General features: G+C 37.7%; 1 protein-coding gene across 6 annotated transcripts in view; it reads left to right on the top strand.

Annotated features, from left to right (window-relative positions):
• Positions 1-15828, top strand: part of LOC123694186 (supervillin-like) — a 147167-nt gene extending 131339 nt beyond the window's left edge. For 5 of the 6 annotated variants that reach the window (XM_045639533.1, XM_045639536.1, XM_045639534.1 and 2 more), the window contains 12 exons: positions 1940-2050; positions 4089-4255; positions 5991-6166; positions 6642-6813; positions 7332-7483; positions 7938-8098; positions 8379-8491; positions 8623-10301; positions 10490-10588; positions 11550-11752; positions 12787-12948; positions 14194-15828. In XM_045639533.1, coding sequence (XP_045495489.1) covers positions 1940-2050; positions 4089-4255; positions 5991-6166; positions 6642-6813; positions 7332-7483; positions 7938-8098; positions 8379-8491; positions 8623-10301; positions 10490-10588; positions 11550-11752; positions 12787-12948; positions 14194-14280 — 3282 coding nt within the window. In that variant the 3' untranslated portion in view covers positions 14281-15828. The remainder of the gene's footprint in view (positions 1-1939; positions 2051-4088; positions 4256-5990; positions 6167-6641; positions 6814-7331; positions 7484-7937; positions 8099-8378; positions 8492-8622; positions 10302-10489; positions 10589-11549; positions 11753-12786; positions 12949-14193) is intronic. The other variant, XM_045639535.1, reaches the window with a different exon arrangement.
• The last annotated feature ends 484 nt before the right edge of the window (positions 15829-16312 follow it).

The raw sequence follows: 16312 nt of genomic DNA, 5'->3' as shown, positions 1-16312 counted from the left end.
CGCTTTCCTTTTCCTGGTCTGGAGATTTGTGTTTACGAAGAAACAACATACCTCATTAAGAGTGCAAGATGACAATAACATTGAATGCGTTAATAAAAAGGACATAAAAGAAAATGAGACGTCTCAAACGGACAATTTACACACAATCAATAATAATTTAGTATCCGAAGCCAATGAAGCTGAAAATAAAGACCAGTTGAAAGTCGAGAAAATTGTAGAGACAGAAGCTATTAATTACTGCATTAATAAAAATGTACCCAGTGATTTTGAACATTTTAAGCCAAACGAAGATAATGTTAGATTTAGAAAATTTGTTAAACGAGACAGTCCTCCAAAAGAGCGTTTGGCCGAGTTCTTAGAGAAGACTGTATTGAATGAAGATAAATTGCAAACAATTCTTCAGAACTTATCTCTAACAAAAGATTTAGATGTTACGCCAGTTGTTAAGAACGATACACCTCAACTGAAGAGCCATTTAACTGAAAATACGATCGAGATAGAAAAACTAGCAAACAATACTGTCAATGAGATATTAGATGTTGAAGATACGAATGGCATAAATGAAGTATTGGAGCAGCCACGAGAAACAAAACCTCTATTGTTAAGGCGTCTCGAGAAACAAACTGGATTACCGGCTGGATTGAACTTTGGTTCAGTTATCGGTGAACTGAAAAACAAAACACGCAACGGGAGCAATGGCGCTTTAAAACCTGTCTTCAGAAAATTTGATACCGACTGCGTTGACAATAGCCAGGTTATTTTTTTTTAATTTCTTAAAATATATGTATTTGTTTCAGTGTTGTTATATCAGCTCTTATAGATAATTTATAAGAATGAAGTGTAAAGTGTTCTATATTATTCTTTATCTATGAACAATGTTTTCAACAAACTAGCATTCGATATGATAATTTGAATATACATTCCTCGTAATTATTGTTAGTGTCATGTTTTAAGTGTATTTTATAATAGTAACGTATTTATTAGTATTCCAATCAGGCGCTCTTTATATACACGCGCTTGCATAAAAGTCACAATGGAATGAAAAATATTACGTATTTTATAGTTTTCTTACATAAAAGAAGCTGTTTTTAATTATCCATTAATAATCACTATGTACAATGGAATGTTTTGTTCCAGTTACTTGCTTCTTTATTCAGAAAAACTATCTTTTAATCGTAGTTTCGTTTGAGATTACTTTTAAAATTATATTTCTTAGTATGCACAAGCATTCATTAAGATATTAATACGCAGATACTTTATATACAAATAAGCGTGTCGCAGTGTTCTACCTCCCACGCGGACCGCAAACATTGTTAATTACCGAGACGATACCAAGATTAATTGCATACATACGCGTACCAGAAGATGAATTATTGTACAAAACAAACTGAGAATATAGAACAGTACGTAACAATACAGATTTTGTCGCGGCACTACAAGGCATAATAGATAGCGATCGCTCACGCTTGTTATGCGAAAGATCATGCCATCATTGAATCATTACGAAACGTATTAAATAATATTACGCGAACATATTTTCTAATAGGAAACGTATAAATTAACTTGTGTCAAATTCTGCCTCAATGAGCTCATCTATATGCAAATATGATTGATGGTGGAAATTCATAAAAAACGACGTTTCATTTTTAATTGCTGTTGGTTTATTGGCGTATTAAATGTAGCATTGGTCGTGTTTCCTGCGTGTATAGTATAAAAATATGATAAAATAACATAATGTGGCGGAAATTTGAGTAATGATAACAAGAAAAGTTAGTGTAGGCGTACCTAATTATATCCGCTAGTGTTCAATGTTCATGTCCACAATCAATTTCTATAATTGACATATATTTACATTCTACTCTTACTGTAAAATATTTAACTCTACTTGTTTCGGTAAGAATTTCCTACGTTTTTAATTCATGATCAAATTTTCTTCCAGGAGACACTAAATGCATCGGTCGACGATAAGAAGAAGGTGCACATAGATGAAAACGAATTGGGTCAAAACATCCTCGCGGATCGACGGAATAAATTAGAAACCGCCGCGCAGGTAATCGAGCTATTAATATAATTACTAATTTAACTTATTTACATTTGTTTTCTACTTATTATATACGAACCAGGATGCTCGGAGCGATTATAGAACCCCGTATATATATGGATATAATTATTAAGACCATTATACACCCACTTCGCAGACGTTGCGACGTTTATCGCGAATGTGTTGTGATTGATGTTGGTTTTTATCTCGAACGTTATGAGAGCGTGCAGATTTTATCCTCTTTTCGGTTGTTTTTTAACGACCTAAATACAAAGCGGACCCTTAAAGAAGTCATTTGTCTTCACGGGATTAAAGTTGTTTGTCTTAACATGTGGTTTTAATTGATAATGTTAGGTTTATTTTGTTTAGATATTATTTTACAATGCGCTTTTCGAGGTAACTTACAGTTGTTAGTATTATAAATCTTACATAATGACGTTTAATAGGTACATATGTATATATTTATTGTAATACTAGCTTTCCGCCGGCGGCTCCGCCCGCGGTTTCAAAGAAAAACTCGCATAGTTCCCGTTCCCGTGGAATTTCCGAGATAAAACCTATCCTATATTACTCGTGGATAATGTAGCTTTCGAATGGTGAAAGAATTTTTAAAATCGGTCCAGTAGTTTATGAGCCTATTCATTACAATCAAACAAATAAACAAACAAAGTTTTCCTCTTTATAATATTAGTGTAGATGTAAATGAATAGGCCAGTATGACCAGTAGTGCAATTGAATTAGATATTAATTTTCACATTATGTCAGTACAACATCATAAATTAATTGCAACTGAACCAGGATAAAGTAACACCAGAGGAATGTCGCTTATCAATGACCTTTATATCCTTTCGAATTTACTACACTATCATAATATAAACATTTTACGCAATTATGCGTCTTATTTGCACAGCTCTAAGTGATATAATTGCATCGGAATTTAGTTCAAACCAAAATTATACTAACGTGTTAATGAAAGTATCCTTAAACATAAAGGATTTGTGAAAATATCAAGGTGGTGCATGTTGTTTTGTTTTGTAACGTTAATTGGCCTCGTCACCTTGGAGAGGTGTTTCCTGTAATACGATATAGTTTATACGTGTTTATTTAGGATTGAATTATATCCTCACCGAATAAGGAGTATCGTGAAATTGTTTAAAAATATATTTTCTTAAAAATAAAATCAATAAACAGCTTTCTTCCGTTTTCCGTGATTTATGAAAGTTCTCGAGCATTTTCGTTTTTCTCTGTAGAGCCTTTATTTATAAGGCATATATTTTATACAAGATGACGCATGATTTTTTTCAATATGTGTCTCAGTATATAGAAATATATCAATGAAAAATATGTAAAGTATATTTTCCTCGTGTAAAGCAAAGAAAAAGTTAATCAAATTCCTGTCGTATCTTTACTATGTGTAGAGTAGAGTTTACTAAACATTTTTGTTGTGAACATTGACCTGACCCACTATGGGCTTTACGGTCTTTGACTCTAAATATTTGTCACACAACTAGAATATTTCATTTGTGAGTAATACAAACCTTCACCCCAATGATTCACTGACCACATTAAATATAAAGCCAATACTTAGAATGACCATTTGATATTGATATTTTGTGTTACACTGCGGTTTTATTTGTATACGAAGCGATATAAAATTGCAGATGGCAATGATTCAGTATGTGTATAATCAATATTTACTTGGTAATATGTATTGGTAAATAAATAATTCAATTTGCTTTAATAAACAGGGGGAACATTAAGGAAAATACACTTTGAAGATTTTTTAATTCATCATATTATATTAGCGACCTTCAAGAAGTTTAAATAACGATTCCTAGCTTTCTTTTAAATACTTTCATGTGTAAAACTTTTGCGTGTTTACCCTGATAATTTGTCTCCACTATACACGTTCATAAATTAGATTGAGGTGCTCAAAAATTTATCTTTCAAAGTTCAAACTAAAACAACAAGTATGGCAAAACTGCCATAGTGTTACTATTATAAAAGGTCGTACGAAAATAACTCAAATATGATGCGTTTATCCCAGGGATGGCGCAAACGCGTGCCACAAAGCGATGCAACGCTGTTCACAGTGGCGGGTCGGTTGGAGCGCGACAAGGTGGCCACGCCGCCGGTGACGCCGCCCCCGCTGAGCACGCCGCCCGCCTGCTCGCCCGCCATCACACCCGCCGTGCCGCCGCCCAACCGCTTCAGGTGCGTTTGTTACATGAAATTACGCTTCAGGTGCGTTTGTTACGTAAAAAACCTATTAGTTCAGAGAGCCTATTACAGTATTAAGGAATATATGGAAGATAAAAACCCATGGAGGGTTGTCGCGTAGAAACCACAGGACATTCTTTGACATATTATGATAAAATATATTATGTAGTTAGATGTAAGTAACATGTAATGTAAAATTATATTGTATATGGACATGACTTTAAAAAAGCAACTATGGAGTTTCTTGCCGGTTCTTCTCCATAGATACTGCTTTCCGAATCGGTGGTAAATTTAAAGAATGTAATGACGATTCAAAAGTGCTTCTGGAAGAAGTCTAATTGAATAAATAAATGTTTGAGTTTGAGTTTGAAAAACCCATGGAGGGTTGTCGCGTAAAAACCACAGGACATTCTTTGGCATATTATGATAATACACAGTTAACATATTTTGTAAAATTAAATTGTAATACTGAAATGATTTAAAAAAGCAACTATGGAGTTTCTTGCCGGTTCTTCTCCATAGATACCTTGCTTTCCGAATCGGTGGTAAATGTTAAAAGTATGTATTGACGTTTCAAAAGTGCTTCTCGAAGAAGTCTTATTGAATAAATAAATGTTTGAGTTTGAAATAGATTGACATGACATTGACATGATTGGTACAGAGAGCAAAGTGGCAATATCGCCGTTGACTCGGTTAAGTTAGGTGAGTTTTGTTACACGAAGACTCCAGAAAAGAATGAACGGGTACCTTCTAGGGAAGCGCGTTCCATCTTAAACCGATACTCAGCTACTCACACGTACCTGCAGCAGGTGCAATATTGTAATTGGACCCTTAATTGGCTCCTTCATTGTGATGTGTGTGCAAGTAGGGGTAATTTACCGCCGACTAACCGAGATTGTACCAATATCGCCCCTGCGGAAGGTAACCGGCATTTGTTTACCATCAGTCGAGAGGACAAGCATTGCCCTATTGTCACTAGAAAAACTGGCAAAACAAACAATATAATCTAATATAATATAATATTTTTAACTCTATATAAAAAAATACACACGTCATTGTCTCTTTTGTTTTGCAATTTCATTTTCTTTGTTCCCAGCCGGAAATAATTCTCATGGAAGTCAATAAAATAAATACAATTTTATGACCTGTAAATTGACTTTGCAATCACATTAAAGGCAAGCAATTCTTGAACCGATCGACATTTTCCAATATTAAGTTGTAAACTATCTCGGATGACGTCTGTATCGGTTATATCGCACGATCTCGGAAAGGAATAACACCTTAAAAGGTTTTGTATGTTGAAACGCGTACTTCAATCACATTCTTGTCCAGTTTACTGCGATACAGTGTCACTGCGTAATTGGTATTTCCTTAATACGACCTCGAGGACCAACATGGGTATATGTTAGCGGGAGCCATTTTATTTATGTATCGCTTTACGGATAATAGTCATTTGTTTGTACGGTTTTAGCCTTTTATGTAACGTAATGTGGTTGACAATATTATTGTAATACGAACTTCCGATAAAAGATGATTATTATTTGCTTGAGAAGTTCAATGGAATTTTACTTTACCAACATCTATCATATTATTTTGGCCAAATATTATGACTAAGATCATAATTTTAGTTCAACAGCATAAAATGCCATGTAAATTTATAATATCCATTTGTTACTTATTTTTTAGCTATTTTTTTAAGTATATTTAATAATGTGATTTTCTTTTATAGATCACGAAAGGCGCCAACATCCCCTACCAATGGCTTCGCATCAGGCCCGCTACGATCCGCTTCGTGTGCGGTTATGGGCGCAGCTGTCGATGTCAAACCTAAAGAGACGCCCAAAATCGATCGCGAGTCGTTCAAACGCAGTCATTCCGTCAGCGAGAACATTAGTCGAGATGAGAGTGAGTTACAGTAGTTGTTATGAAATTTACTATGCACAATTGTTTGTACAGTTCAGCACGAAATTGAATTCTAAATATATTAAATAATTTACTCTTTAACTATTGAATAAAATGTACCACTGGAAGAAACTTGTTTCCACGACACAGGGAATCCTAGGGTTTTTCAATTTCTTTGTATTATAATATTTTGTAAAATAAAAATATTGTTTATTGTTATTGTTTATTGACATAACAGCTAGTAAAATTCGCCTGAAGTCTAGTTAAGTTTGTCTGCTCATATCTAATTTATTTGTAACTTCATCACTAAAAAGACTGATTTACTCAACTAACGTTCACATTAAACCATTTAATTAAGTCATTTCATACCCTATCGCTCCCACCATAAGGTCTAATTTTCAAATACAGCATTTGAGTAATTAATCAAACCAATTATTAATCTTATTGCCTTTACTATAAGTGCTATTATCGTTTACAGACGAGGAAGTATCCCCCGGTGCAGAAAAGCCCGGGTGCCCGGTGCGAGTGCCGCGCGCGGACGACGAAACGTTCCACGCGTTCTTTGCGCCGCTACAGCAGTTGGATAAAACGGTGCCTGTGGAGCAGCTCGATATTGATTTGGATGCTATTGATAGTGCGTCGAGGCAAATGTGAGTTTACTTACTAATTTATACCATAAGAACATTGGAGTGTCTGATTGTAATATTATAAAATAGCTTTTTACTAAATGCCTGTCAATGTGTGTACTGTATAGATCAACATAGCATTTTTTTTCCTTTGGCTGTCTGTTTGGCTAATCTCTGAAACGGCTATGTTGCCGGGATTTTCGCTCTACTTTATGCTACTTTTTATACTGACATTTATTCTAAATAATAAGGCTATGCCTAAATAAAAATATACGGTCTTACTAATAAAATGTTACCCATTCGCTATACAGTGGATTAGTTATTGCAATAACCTGTCTTGTTTTTATGATTGACGTTTCATGTGAGCAAGAGCAGGACACAGCTATGGTTGAATATGTTAGAAATTTATCCATTGTATAACTTTTTATTAGTAAGGCCGTTAGAGTAAAACGAATTACTAATTTACGCGAGTGAAATCATTAGTATTGTATGTAAAACACAAATAAATCGTCTTTAAAAAATAAGTTGTTGTGTCGTGTCAGGTTGTCGAGCGAGTGCGCGCGGCGGGCGAAGCGCGAGCGGCGGCACGCGGCGTCGCGCAACCCGCTCAAGGCGCTGGCGGCGCGCACCGACCTGCGCGACGAGTACCACGCGCACGCGCTGCCCACACGCGACGCCTTCCTCAAGGAGAAGGGTGGGTTTGGAGCTGATTGTTCCTCTTTTTTCTTTGATATTATGGTAAATAAGTCTCAGTCAACTGTAAAATTAGCAGTTTTATTAACCCATTGAGCCCCGAGCGGCCCGATCGGACCACGACATAATAGATTTTCTATTGTGTCTGTGATTCCGGGGGCTGTTATTCATAGCCTAGGCAATTTTTTTCACATTAAATTATAAATAAACTTTTCATAGACAATTGACGCCGTTGTTACATTAAATGATACGGCTGGATTTAATTTAAGTAGCTACAAAACATGCATATTTGCAATTTTGTTGTATCATCAATTTCCATAATTTTGTTAAGAAATTGACCTTAAAATTCCTAACCACGTACGAAATTGATACTCAGTTCATTTTAAACTATGTCGAAGAATAAAAGAAAGAAGATATCAAAATTGTATTACTAACCTAACCCACCTAATTTCCAGTGACAGCGAACTGCGGTCTAGCGGCTGAAGCGCTTGCAGCGCTGGCGAGTAAGGAGGACTTCTCCAGTGTAGCGCTGCGCAGCGCTTCAGCGACCAACGTGCCGAGCCACGGCACCAAGCCGCTGATGCTGCTGCACGTTAAGGGCAGGCGGCGGGTGCAAGTGAGTTGTTAAATATTTATAATAATTTTCCGAAACACGATGTCACTAATTAAAATATGTGAAAAAAAAATAATATGTATATAAATTATCTTTTTATGAGATGTTTTACCAAGGTAAAAAGTAGCCTTTTTCACTCATTAATCACCTAAATATCTAACTATTAAAAATCATATCATAAACTTGCTCCGTTGCGACGAAAGAAAGTAATAAAAGAACATGCTTTCAAATATTTTAGTAAGAATAAATTCTGATAAAATTAACTTGAATATATTATTTTCAGACTCGTCTCGTGGAGCCCGTACATACTAACGTGAACCGCGGCGACTGCTTCCTTCTCATCACACCCGATCAGTTGTTCCTTTACATTGGTCTATATGCTAATGTTATTGAAAAGTAAGTAAACATATTATCGATATTGAATTATTTTATATTTTTTTTCCGTTTTAAAACTGACACGATGAACGTATTTCACAATCTCATTAGAAAGAACAGGTGTACTGATGCATTATTTTCCCTATTTCCAGGAACCGAAGTACTGATATCGCAAATCACATTATGAACACAAAAGATCTCGGCTGCAAGAACGCCACGTCGATCATCAAAATCGACGAACAAACAAAAATCTACTCGAACAAACATTGGAATCAGTTCTGGTCACTTCTTGGTGTAACAGACGGCATCGAGGAGTACAGTCCCGTAGAAACTGGCCACGCCGATGAGGACGAAATATTCGAGTGGTGCATCGTGCAAACAAACATGTGCTATGAAGTCATGGATGATGAATTGGTGCCAATCAAAGAGTACTGGGGCCAAGTGCCAAAGATTGCAATGCTGAACCAAACGAAAGTGATCGTTTTCGACTTTGGATCAGAAATGTACATTTGGTACGGCAAAAATGTGCCCCTGGAAAGTAGGCGGCAGGCCGCGCAGTTGGCGCAAGAGCTATTTGACGATGGATATAACTATGAGGAATGTCACATAAATCCTTTGAATGCGGCCGAATATCAAGGTGCTAGAAAAGACACTACAATAGCAACAAAATCCTCCAAAAGTCGACCCGACTGGGCGATCATGTCCAAAGTCACACAACACATGGAGACTATTCTATTCAAAGAGAAATTCCTCGACTGGCCGGATTACAGTCGAGTCATTAAAGTCAAACCACAAGAAAATAAGTCGAACGCCGTGGAACTAACGCCCTGTGATGCTGAAGAAATGTGGTCCAACGAGTACCAGGATCCAGATCTCATTCTAGAAGGATCCCACATCGGTCGCGGAACACATTACTACGACAAAGAGTCGATGCGGCATTATGAAATTAAAACGCAATCAGTATGCAAATGGTTGATTCAAGAATACGACTACCAGAAAGTCGAAAACGAATCGGAAATCAGTGAATTTTACTCTGGAGACAGTTATATTATCAAATGGGATTATCAGATAACTGTTTCTGGTAGGGAGCTAAATGGAAAACCTTCGAAACACAACCTTACGGGTAGAGATCGGTGCGCGTATTTCTGTTGGCAAGGCAAAGATGCTTCATCCAACGAGAAAGGTGCTGCGGCTTTGCTAACCGTTGAATTGGACAAAGGAAAAGGTCCTCAAGTCCGAGTTGCGCAAGGAAACGAGCCGCCCGCGTTTATGAATCTCTTCCAAGGCAATCTGGTGATACATCAGGGCAAGCGAGACACGGACAAGAACAAATACCGCCTATACGTAACAAGGGGAAACGTGACCAACGAAGCGTACCTCTTACAAGTGCCGTGCTCTGTCAGACAGCTTAGAAGTCGCGGTTCTTTGGTCCTCATCGATACAGAAAAAGCGTGTTTATACGTGTGGCACGGATCGCGAAGCTTAAAGCACACGAAGCAAGTTGCCGTCGATTTAGCGAACAAATTAATTGCGAGGAAATCGAAGCATTTGTTTGGCGATAGGGCTGTAGATGTGAAAGTTGTGGAAATTAAGGAAGGCGAGGAGCCAAAAGAGGTTTTGGAGGCGTTAGGTGTTGCCAATAAGCAGTATTATAACACAGTGTTGAGTGCGGGGAGGGAGGCGGGTGCGGATGTGACGCCGAGGTTGTTCCACTTTACTGATTTGAGCGGACAATTTGAGGCGCACGAAGTGTTGTCACCACTGCGTCATGAGAGTTTGGTGACGCCGTTCCCGTTCGAACAGAAGGAGCTGTATTCGGCTTCGCAACCTGGTGGGTGTTACTTTTATTATTTATTGAATATTATTTTGAAATCATAACAATATTACAAGTTTATACAGACATTAATTCTCTCTAACTGGTATTCTTGGGGGAAATTAGACTTTAGACAATTTTAGGATTCAGAAAAATAAATGTTATTTGCTTAATCTTTATAATGTTATTTTTTTTTACGTTTCCAGCTCTATTCCTATTGGACGACGGCAAGTGCGTGTGGTTATGGCAAGGCTGGTGGCCGCGTGGGGAGGATGGGGAGCTTGAACCAATCGAGAGAAATAACGGTATGTATTTTTAATTGTACTATTATTGTTTTTATGTTTAAAGTGTTATTAAATAGTTATACAAATACAACAATAATGTTTCAATTCGAACCCGCAGTCTTTAATATTAGCTAGTTCAAATAAAACGTTTTATTATAGGGGTTGTAATCTTTATTGTGTACAGATAATTTCAGAACTATCGTATTATATGGGATCTATCAAAAACTTCGGATATCGAAAGTGCGTTACCTAATGATTAGATATGACGTTGTAATTTGATAAATATTAAAAAAAAAAATATATATATTTTTATTGGTCCTTGATAGCCTATTTGACACTTTTTAAATTTGATGTAGTTAGATATTAGTTACAGATTATGTAATATTGACATGATTTTAAAGGTGCAACTATGGAGTTTCTTGCCGGTTGTTCTCCATAGATACTGCTTGTTAAAAATGCTTATGTAATGACGATTCGAAAGTGCTAAAAGTACTAAAAGTAGTCTAATTGAATAAATAAATGTTTGAGTTTGAGTTTTGAGTTTGAGTTTGAGTTTGATGTATTATTTGCTTAATGACAGATTAATTAAAATACTCCTATCGAGGAGCTGTGAAATCGTTTAAAAACATCTCTATGCACTCTATGATATATAAAAGAGCTAGATACGTTACCCGCTCTCTATTTTGGCAAGAAAAAACTCAGGTAAGTGCCCGAGTTTCACTTAGTCACGCACCATTCAGCGTCGTGGCTGGACGTTCTTTTTGTATTTTAATCGGCAGTTGTTATTTCGAAGTACATTAGTGAGACATGTATTATGTCTCGTGCGTGAGAGTGAAAGAGAGAACAACTGTATTGGTGATAATGCGTTAGTAAGTAGGTATGTATTAATTACGCTGTTTTTAGTGCAATGATGTTGGCGTTAGCCGCGTCTACTAGTATAATAGGTCATTGTATGCACTATATCTAAAATGTGAATGTGCAGGTGTGGGCGCGTTCGCGTCCCGCTGGGTGTCACTGCGCGCGGCGGCGCTGCGCACGGCGGACGCGTACTGGCGCGCGGCACGCGGCTCGCACGCGCCGCGCCCCGACGTGCAGCTCGCGCTCGCCGGCCTCGAGCCCGACGCCTTCACCGCGCTCTTCGACACGTGGCGGGACTGTGACGACGCGGCCGAGGCTAACATCGCGGTGAGTGTTCTAGAACTTTCTAGAAGGAATTCGAAGGTTCGATGCGCGCCGCGCTCTCGAATGTTCTGGAAGGTTTGATGTCGTGGACGCGCGCTGCGCTCTCGAATGTTCTAGAAGGTTCTGGAAGGTTTGATGTCGTGGACACGCTCTGCGCTCTCGAATGTTCTAGAATGTTTGGGAACGGTGGTGGATACCGGGGAGGGCTTGGTGAATTGAATTAGGATAGCAGGGAGGGTTTTATATAATTAAAGAGGATTTTATATAATTCCCAATTTTTAAGGTTGTTATTGCCACCGAAAATATGACTATCATACCAAAAATTCTTGTTTCAATCATTTGGAAAGTGTATAAAAATTTGTAAAATATAAGGTTGTGGGTACTCTTAATTATAAGATTTATGCCATAATTATTGTCGTTTTCCATTATTTAACTAAAGTAAACGAAAATGAAGTTTAATTAATGTATTCAATGTGAGATTTTGGAAATCGACAATGTTATGGGAATTGGTGAAAGTATTATAATTATAAATATACTTCCATTTTTCTTTAGATAATAATGATATTATAAACTACAACTACTTTTCCTTTAAAACAAAAACTTACTTGGTTTTTGGTTGAATCACTTCTAATGAGCGGTAACTCAAGCTAAATCAAGGAAATTATATAAATATAAAATTCACTGCAATGTTTTCAGTAGTTCTTGTGTTAGAAAGCAAAACATTACAGATCTATGATTCATTCAGTCCCTGGCATGTAACTTAGCAAAGTTTTGGCGCAGTGGCGAAAGCACATATAAATGTACTTAGTAGAACTATAATTGGTCACTTTCATCGCTCATCATTTATTTATTTATTTCCATAATTTATTTTTAAATTCAGTTTTACGTTACAATGAATTGTGCGCCTGTGATGCTTCTTGCGAAGTTACGGACCGGTGACTGTACATACTGTCTAGTTTCCATGTGAAATATGATAGGATGGGTTAGGGTAATGGTTTAGTATATAAGTGCACTGTAAAGACTCGCACGGGTTGTAGCTGGGGTACAAGGCGGGCGAGGCGGTGAGCGCGTGCGTGGAGCTGTCGCGCGTGACGGCCAGCGCCGTGCTGCTGCCGCTGGCCGCGCTGCAGCGCCGCCCGCTGCCCGACCTCGTCGACCCGCACCACCTCGAGCGGCACCTCTCCTCGCCGCACTTCGCGGTGCGTACCCCGCACACACCACACACCACACAGCTCACCCCGCACACACCACACAGCACACAGCACACCCCGCACACACCACACAGCACACAGCACACAGCTCACCCCGCACACACCACACAGCACACAGCACACAGCACACAGCACACCCCGCACACACCACACATCACACGGCACACAGCACAACACGCACACAGCACACAGCACACAGCACACAGCACACAGCATACCCCGCTTACCACGCACACAGCACACACCACACCCCGCACACACCACACACCACACACCACACCCCGCACACCACACCCCGCACACACCACACACCACACCCCGCACACACCACACACCACACCCCGCACACCACACCCCGCACACACCACACACCACACCCCGCACACACCACACACCACACCCCGCACACACCACACACCACACACCACACACACCACACACCACACCCCGCACACACCACACACCACACACCACACCCCGCACACACCACACACCACACACCACACCCCGCACACACCACACACCACACAGCACACCCCGCACACACCACACACCACACAGCACCCCAAGCACACAGCACACAGCATGCCCCGCACACAGCACACAGCATACCCTGCAACCCGCACACAAAACACTTTCAGATGCACTGCAAAGCAAAGCATCGGACGCAGAATATATAGCACACAAAACCATTCTACCCAGCACATAGACGGCAAACACACAGCGAAAGCACGCCGCGGCCGCGCCGCAACGATGCACATTTCAATACACATAATACATTTCACGCAACACACAGAGCGCAGTACGTAGCATACTGTTTATCACATAGTTATAGCCACGATTACAACTACACAACACATATTTAAAAAATATATTTACACCGACCGATCTATATGTAGATCTATATATATAATCTACCGATATATCTATGAAACGCTGCAGTTCCCGGTACGTATGTTAAAATGCTTGAATAATTGAAAGAGAATCTCCATTCCCATCATAATTGATAATTTATATATGTACTTACATTATACCTGTATAATGTATATGTATAACTTAAAGCCGTCAATTATGATACAACATAATTAAAACACTTGTTAAATATTGCACTTGGTGTGGGTTAAATAAAAAAGTTATATAGTATTTTTTTGTCTCTTCATAAATGTTCCTTTCAATTTCTAACGTTTATCATACAAAACAAATGTTTTAAAGTATGTCTTGTATAAATTGCAGGAGGCTTTCGGCATGACCAAAGAGGAGTTCGCGTTGCTCCCGGCGTGGAAGCAGACCAACATGAAGAAGGACCTCGGGCTGTTTTGACCCGGCGGCCCCGCTACAAGTGTCGACGTTAGATTAAACAGTTTTATACAACAGCAGCTATTTCGTACTTTTTATACTGAACTAAAGGATTTGATACTAAAGTTAAGAGCACGCTTTAAATTTTATAGCAGCGGTTAAGAAATCGTCATTTTTGTACTAACCGAGTGTAACTATGTATTCGTACTCGTGATATTTTCATGTAACGCCGCTAGGTGGCGATATTTCGAGGAATTCGAAGAACGGAATTGTATGCTGTATTGTTATTTGTCGCATCCATAGCATGGTTTTATTATTTGTATATAGATGTTTTGTTTATTTATTATTATTGAACGTTCCTCTCGTTTCTGATATGATATTTTAAAACGCACCGTTTGTATTATTATTAGTTTTGTATAATAATTTTATTTACTTAGTTTTGTAGATTCCTTTTCGGTGTTATATTTGCATGGATATGACAAAGCGGCAATGTGTAAACGTGATATTTTTGTAATTTACGATATCGTGAAGTGAATTTTTAATGTATTCATCGATTTGTTTTAACGGAATTCGTTAAAAAAAGTTTGGTGAATATTTCGACTGAAATTTATTTGATGGTATCGTGAAGTCTTTGTAGAATATAATATTGTATCTGGTCATGTATGGATATCGTTTGTAAAGCGCTAGGTATACAAACATTATATACGCTTAGGGGTAGTTTTTGTAATCTGCGACGGTAAAATATATACGCAATATGTATTAAATGTTAATAATCCCCTAATTTTCCACTTTCAGTTTAGCTAACAAAATTAACAGTTCAATATTTTAAATAAACATTAATAACGTACCTTTTTTCTGTCACTAATAATTGTCGAATTACATTTGCGTAGATATTGTATCGCGTGGAATATACTATTGATTTAATACATCACATATCTACGCGTTAGCTACTCTATACCATGCCTTAGGTGGACCATAAATTGTTGAAGTTTAAACATCGCGTATACCTTTTAACAATATCAAGAAATGTTTTAATCACCAAGTTAAATTTGTATATTACTGACACATATTATGTGACTTTTTAATGACTTTTTAACAATTTTGAAACAAACTTGACTTCCATTTTACCTAAAGCGTAGTAGTGTTGCATGATGAAAAAAAAAATTAAAAAAATAACATTTGTCCGCTCAAAGCATCGTGGCTTGCATAAATCGTAACGCTCTTGCTATTATTACAATTTCAGATATTTATTTTTGTAACTATTTTAGTATTAATCTTGTAATAATTTTCCACGGATGGAAGCGTCCGTTGTAAGCGGTGTTGCCAGGATGGAGTTACTGCCAGGGAGAAGAGGAAGGATCTAAATCGAGTCAAACTAGTTAATGTACTTATATGGAAATTGTATCGAATGCATTTACGGCCAACACTGAACGGGCCTCCGCGACATATAACGTATCTCTCAAATCCAATGTTTAATGTTTTGCTTTGGTTGTGTTACTTATATTATTATTATTGTATTTGAGATTTATTTTGTATATTAATGATGTAATAAATTGCTAAATTGAATGCGAATTGTATTTTTATTTCTTAAAACCCTCACACAATTCAAAGGATGTTGGTACATAAAACACCGTTTAATGAGCTATAATCGATAGCTAATTGTTGAATAGAACTATATGATAAAGATTTTATGTATGTAGTATGTAGCTAGTATGAAGATAAGACTCGATTTAATATACTATAAAAATATAAAAATGAATCACAAAATGTGTTGGTAAGCGCATAACTCGAGAACGGCTGAACCGATTTCGATAATTCTTTTTTTATTGTATTCCTTGAAGTACGAGGATGGTTCTTATGTAGAGAAAACGTAAATATGTACCACGGGCGAAGCCGGGGCGGACCGCTAGTAATATATAAAAATTAAAAATGAAACCCGTTTTGCTTGGTCACTGCATCACGATTCACGCGTGAACGGGTGATGTAACGGGGTATTTTGATAATTGGTTTTTTATTATATTCCTTAAAGTACGAGGATGGTTCTTATGTAGAGAAA

Source organism: Colias croceus, chromosome 9 (genome assembly GCF_905220415.1).
Source record: "Colias croceus chromosome 9, ilColCroc2.1".
NCBI classification, from domain to species: Eukaryota; Metazoa; Arthropoda; class Insecta; order Lepidoptera; family Pieridae; genus Colias; species Colias croceus.
This window is presented reverse-complemented; position numbering and strand designations above follow the sequence as displayed.